This window comes from Entelurus aequoreus, linkage group LG07 (assembly GCF_033978785.1).
Source record: "Entelurus aequoreus isolate RoL-2023_Sb linkage group LG07, RoL_Eaeq_v1.1, whole genome shotgun sequence".
Taxonomy (NCBI): Eukaryota; Metazoa; Chordata; class Actinopteri; order Syngnathiformes; family Syngnathidae; genus Entelurus; species Entelurus aequoreus.
The window spans coordinates 37,212,572-37,228,183 of record NC_084737.1 but is presented as its reverse complement, the minus strand read 5'-3'; the positions used below and the strand labels follow the sequence as shown (position 1 = coordinate 37,228,183).

At 39.3% G+C, this 15,612-nt stretch overlaps 1 protein-coding gene across 3 annotated transcripts in view; it reads right to left on the bottom strand.

The window, feature by feature from the left end:
- The window catches only part of kdm5c (lysine demethylase 5C), a 52,474-nt gene that overhangs the window by 15,970 nt on the left and 20,892 nt on the right, over positions 1-15,612 (bottom strand). For 2 of the 3 annotated variants that reach the window (XM_062053467.1, XM_062053468.1), the window contains exon 7: positions 4,527-4,583. The exons of the other annotated variant lie outside the window; for it this stretch is intronic. In XM_062053467.1, the coding sequence (XP_061909451.1) occupies positions 4,527-4,583 (57 nt within the window). The remainder of the gene's footprint in view (positions 1-4,526; positions 4,584-15,612) is intronic. 3 annotated transcript variants of the gene reach the window in all.

The following is a 15,612-nucleotide window of genomic DNA, read 5'->3' as shown; positions in this document are numbered from 1 at the left end:
CACACACGTGTGTATACATATATATATATACATACACATACGTGTGTATATATATATATACATACACACACGTGTGTATACATATATACATACACACACGTGTGTATACATATATACATACACACACGTGTGTATACATATATACATACACACACGTGTGTATACATATATACATACACACACGTGTGTATACATACATACACACACGTGTGTATACATACATACATACACACACGTGTGTATACATACATACATACACACACGTGTGTATATACATACACACACGTGTGTATATACATACACACACGTGTGTATATACATACACACACGTGTGTATATACATACACACACGTGTGTATATACATACATACACGTGTGTATATACATACATACACGTGTGTATATAAATACATACACGTGTGTATATACATACATACACGTGTGTATATACATACATACACGTGTATATACATACATACACGTGTGTATATACATACATACACGTGTGTATATACATACATACACGTGTATATATACATACACACACGTGTATATATACATACACACACGTGTATATATACATACACTACCGTTCAAAAGTTTGGGGTTACCCAAACAATTTTGTGGAATAGCCTTCATTTCTAAGAACAAGAATAGACTGTCGAGTTTCAGATGAAAGTTCTCTTTTTCTGGCCATTTTGAGCGTTTAATTGACCCCACAAATGTGATGCTCCAGAAACTCAATCTGCTCAAAGGAAGGTCAGTTTTGTAGCTTCTGTAACGAGCTAAACTGTTTTCAGATGTGTGAACATGATTGCACAAGGGTTTTCTAATCATCAATTAGCCTTCTGAGCCAATGAGCAAACACATTGTACCATTAGAACACTGGAGTGATAGTTGCTGGAAATGGGCCTCTATACACCTATGTAGATATTACACCAAAAACAAGACATTTGCAGCTAGAATAGTAATTTACTACATTAGCAATGTATAGAGTGTATTTCTTTAAATTTAAGACTAGTTTAAAGTTATCTTCATTGAAAAGTACAGTGCTTTTCCTTCAAAAATAAGGACATTTCAATGTGACCCCAAACTTTTGAACGGTAGTGTACATACACGTGTATATATACATACATACATGTATATATACATACACACATACACGTGTATACATACATACATACATACACACATACACGTGTATACATACATACACACATACACGTGTATACATACATACACACATACACGTGTATACATACATACATACATACATACATATATATATATATATTAGGGTTGTGAATCTTTGGGTGTCCCACGATTCGATTCAATATCGATTCTTGGGGTCACGATTCGATTCAAAATCGATTTTTTTTCAATTCAACACGATTCTCGATTCAAAAACGATTTTTTCCCAATTCAAAACGATTCTTTATTCATTCAATACATAGGATTTCAGCAGTCGCACCCCCGGCCAAACTATGAAAAAAACTGCGACTGATAGTCCGCAAAAATACGGTATATATATATATATATATATATATATATATATATATATATATATATATATATATATATATATATATATATATATATATATATATATATATATATGTACAGTATGTGTGTGTGTATATATACATACATATATAAATACGTACATACACACACACACAATTATATATATATATAACACATATATATATTATATACACATATATATATATTATATACATACACACACACACACACACACACACACACACACACACACACACACACACACACACACACACACACACACACACACACACACACACACACACACACACACACACACACACACACACTCTGAATAGATAAAACTGGGTTAAACCCAAAATTTTCTAAAACGGTCTAAAACTACTTCCTCTGTGGCATAACTGCATTTTTTCAAGTACTACTAAAATACACATTGCATAATGTTAAATGCCTAGATTGGATACATCCATGTACATGTAATCACCACTAGTTTGTTGGTTAGTCAGTATGCTGACTAACCAACAAACAGGATTATGCAAATACTACACAACTAAAAAATAAAAGCAATTAAGTTTCAATGAAACTATGGACAATTTTGTGGATTGAGGATTAATTTCTTTTTTGACACCAGTGACATACCAGATGTGATGGGGAAAAACAGGCTCTGTAAAAGAGACCTTACACCCACTGTAATGTTCATTACTGTTATCACGCGATTGAAGTGCGTCAGTATCAGTGCACATCAGTCTGGTTCGGCTAACTTAAACCATTATTCAATAAAATCAAAGCCTATTAAATGAAACCATCTTGCTTCTTGCGTTCACTTGGAATGCATGCAGATAAATACTTTGGCACTGCAGTGAGACATAAATAGCAATACAACTCAACAGGTTTCAGAGTAGCACTGCCCAGTGATGAGGCAAATCAAGCCAGGCAAAATCATACAGACAAGACCATGTGTGAAAGCAGGAGAACACCACAACCACAGCAAACTAGGCATACATTGAAACTTGTGTGCTATTCTAGGAACCATAGTTTATTGAATATGGAGGATGGGCATGGATGCAAAGGGATGCACGTTTCATGTCTTCATGAAACCCCATCAAGCAGTAATTCAATGATTATATTATAATAAACTGTTGGGTTACAGTCCTGAAGATGAAAATAAATCTGCCACTGTTTGGAAACTAGGTAGTTTGGTTTGTCTTAGAAGACGTTTCACCTCTCATCCGAGTAGGATTCATCAGTTCATGCTCATAGACTTAGATTGGTCAGATATAGTCTTAGACTTATATTGGTCAGATCTAGTCTTATATTGGTCAGATCTAGCCTTATATTGGTCAGATATAGTCCAGCGGCTGGTACCAAAACCCTAATTGTACTCCATAAACCAGGAGGATGTGCCTGAGCAAGGATGGTTTTGCCCTAGTGTAGTCAGAAAAACAACTGTTTTGAAGCAAACGAGAAATCTTACTGTCGAAGTCAACGACAGTCGAAGTGTAATTTCCCCTCGTTAGCATTGAGCTTCTCAGATATACCTGATACAGTAGTAGCAAACCTTTACATGGGAAGACATGGAAAAGAAAGCTCTGAGCTCTTTTAAGGGGACAACACCAAGTCATTGGTACAGATATGTGGATGACACATGGGTGAAAATCAGAAACAAAGAAGTGCAAACCTTTACCGAGCACATTAACTTAGTGCAAACCTTTACCGTGCACATTAACTCAGTGGACAAAAACATCAAGTTCACACGTGAGGATGTCAAAGACAGTAAGTTGCCTTTTTTGGACTCTAATGTCCACATTGGAGAAAACAGGGACCTACATGTCAGAGCTTACCGAAAATCCACACATACCAATCAATACCTACTTTTTGACTCACGCCACCCACTGGAACACAAACTGGGCGTTATCAGAACCCTACAACACAGAACTGATACTGTTCCTACCAGCCTACAGGTCAAAGAGAAAGAGCATAGACATTTGAGGGAAGCTCCCAAAACCCCAGCTGGTCATTTGTGAACAGTGCATCCAGTTCCAGAAATAACAAAAACAGAGTGGATGAGGAGGAAAAAATGTGACAGATGCAAACATACTGTCATTCCATATGTATCAGGTCTATCTGAGAAACTTTTAACCACCCCAGTACACTTCAAACCAGGTCACACCCTGAGACAAACGATTGCATCCTAAAGACCAGACACTCCACACCCACAAAAACAATCTGGTGTATGCTATATACAGTATATAAATGTAAAGATTCTGGACAAGGAGGACAGATAGTGCAAAAGAGGAGGGAGGAAAGCAATCTATGTCAAGGTTGAAAAACCATCCCTGAACAGAGGCAGTGGTCTGTGACACCACCTATCTTCCACATACAACAGTGTCCTTTCAACCATTCCTGAAAGACTCTGCAATTTAGGCTCCAACAAATAACAGGAGTTAGAAACATTCTGTTCACATTCGGTGACCAGAATGTCATTTTTTTTAAACTGAATAAAATGTTAACATGGGGGATTACAACTATTTTGGACTGGTAGTAGTCAATTCACAGCGATCGTTCTGCCACACAATACCTCAATGCTAACAAGGAGAAATTACACTTAAACGGCTGTCGTTGGCGTTGACAGTAGGATTGCTCGTTTGCTGGTTTTTGGAGTACAAAGATTTGGGGTTTTGGCACCAGCCGCTAGACTAAAGCTGACCAATCTAAGTCTAAGACTAGTTCTGACCAATTTAGGTCTATGAGCATGAATTGATGAAGCCTACTCGGATGATTATGCAGAGATGACTTTGTGACTATGCCTTCTTATCAGAAACAGCCATGTAAAGCATGGTATCCAAAGTCAACAGTAGAAACCACTATTATTGCATGTTAATGAACATGTGGAAGTGGTTAGTTTCAATACAAACATTTTTTAAGAGTGTCACAAAGAGTGCAGCGAGGAGGAGAAAGAGCATATGGACTGAGGGTGAGCTAATATGCTCAATAGGAAGTACCGCTGAGAGGAGTTCAGAGCCAGTGGTGAGAGAATGTTGATTCGGATCCTCTGGACCCTGCAGGGGAAGACAACAACAGCAACAATAAACTAAGCCAACAGGGAAGAACATTTAGGGAGAAGAGGAAAAAGACAAACTGGGCCGAGTAGTTATGAAAAAATTGGATTAATCTAGCATCCTCAATTTCTAAAAGACAAGTCAGTTATCGACTTAATAGTTAAATGTCTTTAAATGTCAATTCAAATGATACAATGTTTAAAAGGAGTTAAACCTACAATAAATCCGGAAAGGCTCATGATAAAAATCTGATTAGGGGTGTTTCCATACACTATAATCACAGTTTAAGTATGTACTTGGGTTTCAAGGTCACAGTTCAGTTCATTTTTGGTGTAGTAAGTGTACAAAATGTAAAACATAAAACCTTTTAGCTGTGTTAACAGCTTTAAAACTTAAAATAAGAAAAATGTAAACAGCTGGCAGGTAATTCTCCAATAAACACAATTTTCCAAAAACACACACAAAAAAACCAGGCCGCACTTTGGACAACGATGGCTGACGTTTTAAGGAAAAGTAAAAGTTTTAACGGACTGAATTATTTTATTTTTAAGATACCAATAATTAGTTTTTTCATTATTAGTTGCAGCTAACCTGGACTTTCGCTGATGTGTTGGACTTTCACAATATTATGTCAGACCCACTCGACACCGAGGATGTCGTTGTGGCTTGTACAGCCCTTTGAGACACTTGTGATTTAGGGCTATATAAATAAACATTGATTGATTGATTGATTGATAACCTTATTCCCCATCTCTACTGAAAAATACTGGCTGACTATTATCCTATTTACTTGTCTTTGTCCATTTATGTATTTCACAGGAGTGGTTCTTGGCTCTGGCTTCTGCGTGGCATTATCGTTAGCCTTACTCCAGCTAGCCAACGGCTGGGATACTGGTATCAATTCCAGGTACCTGGGAATTGATACCATTATTCAATTTGAGGTACTTCTGTGTGTGTTAATGTGGGAATAAATGTTAATTGTTTAATAATATAATCTCTTTTTTATTTAACATTTTAAACTGGACTGCTAATAACTGTGCTGTCCAGTTGCTAGATCTTGTTTTCCAACACTTCTGAGTCTCATTTGCAAGCGTTATATAGCAGACCTTGCATGCAGTTGCAATTCCAAGACATCAGGTGACAGCAGTGTATAGGCTTCTTAGCACTACATTGTACACAGAGAGCAGATATGGATAGCATTGAGAGGGTGAGGGTGTTGCTGCACCTGAAGATAAGTTTCCTTTTTTTTAAGTGTATATACTAAGATAGCACAACAAGTAATGTATTAATTTCAGTTTGACCTGGGTGTGTTGCCATAGTAAGTAAGGATGTATATCGTTAAGATTTTAATGATACAATACCCTTATTGATAATCTTTATCAATACAATACCCTTATCGATAATCTTTATCGATACCGGTATTTATCGGTACTCTTATTGGTACTGTATGTAATTGGTGTAAATAAAGATTTATTATTGCAGTTTTTTTATTAGCACAAGAGGTTGTACACATCCACAACATGGTGGAACATATCACAGCAGGGAAGTCTTTTACAAACCCCAAAACCAGTGAAGTTGGCACGTTGTGTAAATGTAAATAAAAACAGAATACAATGATTTGCAAATCCTTTTCAACCTATATTCAATTGAATATACTGCAAAGACAAGATACCATATTTTCCGCACTATAAGGCGCACCTAAAAACCTCAAATTTTGTCAAAAGCTGACAGTGCGCCTTATAATCCGGTGCGCCTTATACAGGACTGTCTCAGAAAATTAGAATATTGTGATTAAGTCCTTTATTTTCTGTAATGCAACTAAAAATATGAAAATGTCATACATTCTGGATTCATTACACATCAACTGAAATATTGCAAACCTTTTATTATTTTTAATATTGCTGATTATGGCATATAGCTTAAGAAAACTCAAAAAATTAGAATATTTCCTCAGACCAAGTTAAAAATAAAGAATTATAACAGCAAAACAAAATCAAACATTTGAAAATGTCAATTAATGCACTTAGTACTTGGTTGGGAATCCTTTTGCACGGATTACTGCACCAATGCGGCATGGCATGGAGGCAATCAGCCTGTGGCATTGCTGAGGTGTTATGGATGCCCAGGATGCTTCAATAGCGGCCTTTAGCTCATTTGCATTATTGGGTCTGGTGTCTTTCAGCTTCTTCTTCACAATACCCCACAAATTCTCTATGGGGTTCAGGTCAGGGGAGTTGGCAGGCCAATCGAGGACAGTAATGCCATGGTCAGTACACCAGTTACTGGTGGTTTTGGCACTGCTGGATCATGCTTGAAAATGAAATCATCATCTCCATAGAGCTTTTCAACAGATGGAAGCATGTAGCCGTATTCCCATGGTCAAGCCACTCCTGAACTCAAGACAACGGAAGAAGCGTCTGACTTGGGCTATGGAAAAGAAGCACTGGACAGTTGCAGAGTGGTCCAGAGTCCTGTTTTCAGACGAAAGCAAGTTTTGTATTTCATTTGGAAGTCAAGGCGCTAGAGTCTGGAGGAAGGCTGGAGAGGAGCAAAATCCAAGTTGCTTGAAATCCAGTGTGAAGTTCCCACAGTCAGCAATGGTTTGGGGAGCCATGTCAGCTGCTGGTGTTGTTCCACTGTGTTTCATCAAGTCCAGAGTCAATGCAGCTGTGTACCAAGAGATTTTAGAGCACTACATGCTTCCATCTGTTGAAAAGCTCTATGGAGATGATGATTTCATTTTCAAGCATGATCCAGCAGTGCCAAAACCACAAGTACCTGGTGTACTGACCATGGCATTACTGTCCTCGATTGGCCTGCCAACTCCCCTGACCTGAACCCCATAGAGAATTTGTGGGGTATTGTGAAGAAGAAGCTGAAAGACACCAGACCCAATAATGCAAATGAGCTAAAGGCTGCTATTGAAGCATCCTGGGCATCCATAACACCTCAGCAATGCCACAGGCTGATTGCCTCCATGCCACGCCGCATTGGTGCAGTAATCTGTGCAAAAGGATTTCCAACCAAGTACTGAGTGCATTAATTGACATTTTCAAATGTTTGATTTTGTTTTGCAGTTATAAATCTTTATCTTTTTACTTGGTCTGAGGAAATATTCACATTTTTTGAGATGGAATTTTTGAGTTTTCTTAAGATGTATGCCATAATCAGCAATATTAAAATAAAAGGCTTGCAATATTTCAGTTGATGTGTAATGAATCCAGAATGTATGACATTTCCATGTTTTTAGTTGCATTACAGAAAATAAAGGACTTTATCACAATATTCTAATTTTCTGAGACAGTCCTGTATATATTGAGCCTCCAACAGGTAAAAGTTTCAATCAATCAATCAATCAACTATGGTAAGCAGCCGCCGACTTCATTTTTCCCCGTAGAAGAAGCGCGCGGTGCATGCTGGGATATATGAGTGCGCGAGGCGTGCCGTTTCATTTCCATTTGTTTGTTTATGTAAAGACCCCAAAATGGCTCCTATTAAGAGATACGCTTACGACGCAGAGTTTAAACTTAAGACGATCAGTCACGCAGTAGAACACGGGAATAGAGCAGCAGCGACACTGACTCCATTAATGACGACTTCGACGAGATGGAGCCGGGCATGTTGGATGCCGTCGCCCAACTGTTTAATTCGGACACTGAAGAAGAATTTGAGGGATTCGTGGATGAGGAATACCTTCATAAAGTGAGCTTTACATGTTTATTTTGTGTGTTGTGTGACATTAACGTTTGAGCAACGTTGAGTTATTGATATATTGTTATTGCTCTGCACTATTTTGAGTGTTACTATATTGTGATTGCACTAACATTTGATTTACCGTAACAGTATCACTGTTTTTTACGTGTTTATTGAATCAGGGAAAAGTTACCCTCCACTATGTAATATAAATGTTGCACTACATGTTATACCTTGCTGTTGTTAAAAGATAAACAAAACACCACGTCACTGACTTTACCTCGGGGAAAATAATAAAACAGCGATTTATTCATTTTGGGAGTGAACAGAGTTGTCAGAACGCTGGTTTGTAATCTATTAATAAAGTTTGACTGACCTGACTGTTTTGTTGACATTCCCTTTAGCGCACCTCCATCAAATGGATGCATAACATAACCCCAGCCTCTACTGTAGTGTCTATTCTATGCGCCTTATATATGAACAAAGTTTTAAAATATGCCATTCATTGAAGGTGCGCCTTATAATCCGGTGCGCCTTATAGTGCGAAAAATACGGTACTTAACACTCAAATTGGTCAACGTTGTTATTTTTTTCAAATATTAGCTCATTTACAATTTGATGCCTGCAACATGTTTAAAAAAAAGCTGGCACAAGTGGCAAAACGACTTATTTGGAACATCCCACAGGTAAAAAGGCTAATTGGGAACAGGTGGGTGCCATGATTGGGTATAAAAGCAGCTTCCATGAAATGCTCAGTCATTCACAAACAAGGATGGGACAAGGTCTCCACTTTGTGAACAAATGCGTGAGCAAATTGTCAGTTTAAGAACAACATTTCTCAACTAGCTATTGCAAGGAATTTAGGGATTTCACCAACTACGGTCCGTAATATCGAAAGTTTCAGAGAATCTGCAGAAAGGCCGAAAACCAACATTGAATGCCTGTGACCTTTGATCCCTCAGGCGGTTCTGCATCAAAAACCGAAATCAGTGTGTAAAGGATATCACCATGGGCTCAGGAACTACAATTTGTCGCTACAGCTGTAAGTGCAAGTTAAAACTCTACTATGCAAAGCGAAAGTCATTTATCAACAACACCCAGAAACGCCACCAGCTTCGCTGGGCCCGAGACCATCTTAGATGGACTGATGCAAAGTGGAAAAGTGTTCTGTGGTCTGACGAGTCCACATTTTAAAATGTTTTTAGTAACTGTGGACGTTGAGTCCTCCAGACCAAAGAGGAAAAGAACCATAGGCGCAAAGTTCAAAAGCCAGCATCTGTGATGGTATGGGGGTGTATAAGTGCCCAAGGCATGGGTAACTTACCCATATGTGAGGGTACGATTAATGTTGAAAGGTACATACAAGTTTTGGAGGAACATATGTTACCATCCAAACGTCTATTTCATGGACGCCCTTGCTTAAACAGCAAGACAATGCCAAGCCACATTCTGCACGTGTTACAACAGCGTGGCTTTGTAGTAAAAGAGTGTGGGTACTAGATTGGCCTGCCTGTTGTCTAGACCTGTCTCCCATTGAAAATGTGTGGCGTATTATGAAGCGTCAAATACGACAACGGAGACCCCGGACTGTTGAACAACTTAAGATGTATATCAAGCAAGAATGGGAAATAATTCCACCTGAAAGGCTTCAAAAATTGGTCTCCTCAGACCCCGGACTGTTGAACATCTTAAGCTGTATATCAAGCAAGGATGGGAAATAATTCCACCTAAAAGGCTTCAAAAATTGGTCTCCTCAGTTCCCAAACATTTACTGAGTGTTGTTAAAAGGAAAGGCAATGTAACACAGTGGTAAAAATGACCCGTGCCAACTTTTTTGCAATGCGTTGCTGCCATTAAATTCTAAGTTAATGATTATTTGCAAAAAAATATTACGTTTCTCAGTTCGAACTTTAAATATCTTGTCTTTGCAGTCTATTCAATTGAATGTAAGTTGAAATTATTTGAAAATCTTTGTATTCTGTTTTTATTTACAATTTACAATTTCTAATGGCGGCGCATGGCTATGGCTATGCTGCGGCTCGCTAATGCTCTTGGTAGTGTAGAGCGATTTGGCAAAAAACACCCGTCATTTCTGTCAATTTCATGGCTGGCTCAAAGCGTGAACACTCTGTGATCACATACGACCAACAGACAATTCTGGATGTGGATGGATCGGGTCGTTATAGACTGAAAGACGCATGTACGGTGGACCTCTTCGCTAGCATGGGAATACTTCGCGGACTACATCGAGCGGCCTTTGTAGCAGCAGAGTCAAGTGCTAGCGGTGACCGCCAATGGAGACGACGTAAGCGGTGCGAGCGGAAGCAGAAGCGGGGTTGCCGAGCGGGGCTAACAACAAAGAGAAAAGCTAACCAAAGAAGCGTGGAGTCTCCGGGTAAGAAGCCATTTAAACTAGAACTAGCCGGCGTCAGGCTGGATAATCCCTGCACACATAGCAATTCTCTTAGAATAAAACACAACTCACATAATGTTTTTTCTTTTGCGACCGTGTCAGAGGCAGACATACATTGTACTGAGGTAGCTAACTATGATGCGTTCAGTTTATCGCAACGTCAAGCAAACAATCTGAATATCCCCGTCGTATCAATTCCTAGATATGGTTGAAACTATTTAAAGTGCACTACGCATAATAAACGCAACATTATTAATATTGCTACTTCGGATAATTTCAACAAACAATCCTCAAAACAGCCCACTACCTATAATATGGGCTTTTTAAACATAAGATCATTATCTTCCAAAACGTTATTAGTTAATGAAGTCATTAGAGACAACAAACTTGACGTTGTTGGTCTCGCCGAGACCTGGCTCAAACCAGACGATTGTTTTGCGCTAAATGAGGCATCTCCTCCTAACTATACCAATACACATGTTGCCCGACCTCTTAAAAGGGGAGGGGGTGTCGCACTAATATACAATGAAAACTATAATCTTACACCTAACCTAAATAATAAATATAACTCGTTTGAGGTGCTCACTTTGAGGTTTGTCACACCGCTGCCTCTCCACCTGGCTGTTATCTACCGCCCCCCTGGGCCCTATTCGGACTTCATCAGTGAATTCTCAGAGTTTGTTGCTGATCTAGTGACGCACGCCGACAACATAATCATAATGGGGGACTTTAATATCCATATGAATACCCCATCGGACCCTCCATGCGTGGCGCTCCAGACTATAATTGATAGCTGTGGTCTTACACAAATAATAAATGAACCCACGCATCGCAACGGTAATACGATAGATCTGGTGCTTGTCAGGGGTGTCACCACCTCTAAAGTTACGATACTCCCGTACACTAAAGTAATGTCCGATCATTACCTTATAGAATTCGAAGTTCTGACTCATTGTCAACAAACTAATAATAATAATAATAACTACTATAGCAGCCGCAACATTAATGCTGCCACAACGACGACTCTTACTGACCTACTGCCTTCGGTAATGGCACCATTCCCAAATTATGTGGGCTCTATTGATAACCTCACTAACAACTTTAATGACGCCCTGCGCGACACCATTGATAGTGTAGCACCGCTAAAGCTAAAAAGGGCCCCTAAAAGGCATACCCCATGGTTTAGAGAAGAAACTAAAGCCCAGAAATTATCATGTAGAAAGCTGGAACGCAAATGGCGTGCGACTAAACTTGAGGTTTTCCATCAAGCATGGTGTGATAGTTTAATAACTTATAAATGCATGCTTACCTCAGCTAAAGCTAAATACTACTCAAATCTCATCCACCTCAACAAAAATGATCCTAAATTTCTGTTTAGTACAGTAGCATCGCTAACCCAACAAGGGACTCCTCCCAGTAGCTCCACCCACACAGCAGATGACTTTATGAATTTCTTTAATAAGAAAATTGAAGTCATTAGAAAAGAGATTAAAGACAATGCATCTCAGCTACAACTGGGTTCTATTAACACAAATACGACTGTATATACAACGGATACCGCCCTCCAAAATAGTTTCTCTTTGATGAAATAACATTGGAGGAATTGTCAAAATGTGTAAATGGGACAAAACAAACAACATGTTTACTTGACCCAATTCCTGGGACTTATCAAGGAGCTTTTTGTAATATTAGGTCCATCAGTGTTAAATATTATAAACTCATCACTTTCCTCTGGTACTGTTCCCCTAGCATTCAAAAAAGCGGTTATTCATCCTCTACTCAAAAGACCTAACCTCGATCCTGATCTCCTGGTAAACTACCGGCCGGTGTCCCACCTTCCGTTTATCTCGAAAATCCTCGAAAAAATTGTAGCACAGCAGCTAAATGAACACTTAGCGTCTAACAATCTCTGTGAACCTTTTCAGTCCGGTTTATGGGCAAATCACTCTACGGAGACAGCCCTCGCAAAAATGACTAATGATCTTTTGCTAACGATGGATTCTGATGCTTCATCTATGTTGCTGCTTCTTGATCTTAGCGCCGCTTTCGATACTGTTGATCATAATATTTTATTAGAGCGTATCAAAACGCGTATTGGGATGACAGACTTAGCCTTGTCTTGGTTTAACTCTTATCTTACTGACAGGATGCAGTGTGTCTCCCATAACAATGTGACCTCGGACTATGTTAAGGTAATGTGCGGAGTTCCCCAGGGTTCGGTTCTTGGCCCTGCACTCTTTAGTATTTACATGCTGCCGCTAGGTGACATCATACGCAAATACGGTGTTATTTTTCACTGTTATGCTGATGACACCCAACTCTACATGCCCCTAAAGCTGACCAACACGCCGGATTGTAGTCAGCTGGAGGCGTGTCTTAATGAAATTAAACAATGGATGTCCGCTAACTTTTTGTTACTAAAACGGCCTTCTTTCATCTGCGTAATATTGCTAAAATTCGTTCCATTTTGTCCACAGGCGATGCTGAGATCATTATCCATGCGTTCGTTACATCTCGTCTCGATTACTGTAACGTTTTGTTTTCGGGCCTCCCTATGTCTAGCATTAAAAGATTACAGATGGTACAAAATGCGGCTGCTAGACTTTTGACAAAAACAAGAAAGTTTGATCATATAACGCCTATACTGGCTCACTTGTGCTGAGATCATTATCCATGCGTTCGTTACATTTCGTCTCGATTACTGTAACGTTTTGTTTTCGGGCCTCCCTATGTCTAGCATTAAAAGATTACAGATGGTACAAAATGCGGCTGCTAGACTTTTGACAAAAACAAGAAAGTTTGATCATATAACGCCTATACTGGCTCACTTGCACTGGCTTCCTGTGCACCTAAGATGCGACTTTAAGGTTTTACTACTTACGTATAAAATACTATAGGCTCCTGCCTATCTTGACGATTGTATTGTACCATATGTCCCGGCAAGAAATCTGCGTTCAAAGAACTCCGGCTTATTAGTGATTCCCAGAGCCCAAAAAAAGTCTGCGGGCTATAGAGCGTTTTCTATTCGGGCTCCAATACTATGGAATGCCCTCCCGGTAAAAGTTAGAGATGCTACCTCAGTAGAAGCATTTAAGTCTCATCTTAAAACTCATTTGTATACTCTAGCCTTTAAATAGACTCCCTTTTTAGACCAGTTGATCTGCCGTTTCTTTTCTTTTCTTTTCTACTCTGCTCCCAACCCGGGGTGGACCGCTAGCCTGTCCATCAGATGGGGACATCTCTACGCTGCTGACCCGTCTCCACTCGGGATGGTTCCTGCTGGCCCCACCATGGACTGGACTTTCACTGATGTGTTGGACTTTCACAATATTATGTCAGACCCACTCGACATCCATTGCTTTCGGTCTCCCCTAGGGAGACCGAAAGAGATTAAAGACAAAGTCATTCACATTGACGTCCCACTGGGGTGAGTTTTTCTTGCCCGTATGTGGGCTCTGTACCGAGGATGTCGTTGTGGCTTGTACAGCCCTTTGAGACACTTGTGATTTAGGGCTATATAAATAAACATTGATTGATTGATACATTGTGCCATCTTGTATAAATTCACTAGTTTTGGGTTTTGTATCAACACCTGCTTTTAAGTCTTAAACATCATGTAAAGAGCGCACAGATCACTCACTGTTTCTATTCATTACAGTTACACTCAGCTGAAAATATAATTTTTGCATTCATGTACAGAGAACAGACCTAAATTATATATGATATCAAATATATTGTATAAATCAATACAATCAATTAGAATGTTATATAGGTGTGCATTTTGTAACAATAGAAATAGTTTTGTGTTTATGTTGCACACGGACATATTTGAGTGACAGACCGGAGATTGACAGCTACCGACCCATGTTATGTGTCTGTGTTGTGTGAACAATTTTAAAAAAAAAGAATAGACTAAGTGATCATGAGTAGTGCGCAATCATCAAGTTGTAGAATCAAGAGATAGATTACTAAAACATTTAAGCAAGGTATCTATTAATGCAAAACGAGCCGAATCGCGATAAACAATACATATCAGGATTTTAAACGAAACATGCAGTGTCTAGTTTAAAAAAATGTTTATATGTCATATACAGTTGAGAGAAGTTTATGACAGCAGCGTGTGCCTGCGTGCCTTAAAAAGTGGTGTCTGTTGCCAGGCGACGTGTGACGTCAGCGTGGTTTTCAGCTGAACTGCATTTGTTAGCTTTAGCAATTACCAGCGGCAGTTTGCCGGCTCTGACGGCTGTCTTGTTGCGCTTTTCACCGAATTGTGTTACCTCTGGTTAATAAAGAGGAGACGTCACCCACCACCATCGTCAGCCGCCGGAGATACGGTGCGGGCACGTCGGCTGTGCGCTAAGGCGGCAGGTCAGTGTCGGCAATGCGCAGTAGCGACTCCGGCCACACGCCATTCCCGCGCGCAATACCCTTCCTTAGCTACACTGCCTGCTGACCCACACCAGCCGCAACAAAGGTATATTAAAAGATATATCGGTATGGTGGTATTGTCTTAAAACAATATCTCTTTCTAAAAATATACCGGTATAAACAGTAACACCGGTATACCGCCCAGCCCTAGAATTAGCTGTTATTGGAGCTGCACCTCTGAGTCTGACATACTTCACTAGTGTCTTGCCTCATTGCATGTTTTTTTGTTATTGCAAGCTACCTGTAATTTCAATGGTTTGAAGACATGAAAAAATGCTTAATCTTAAAAATGAGTTTGTCTTACAGTCACAGGCATCCTTTAGACAGGTCAATATGGCATGTTAGAATGACTACTAGTTGTACAGTTTGCTAATGTAAGCAAAGGCAACTATTCGTACTTGGTGGCCATCAGTAAATCAACATATGTACTGTAGATGGATAGTCATGAAAGAAAAAAAGAAGTTCAACTCAAGGAATAAAATAAATAGCAATTAT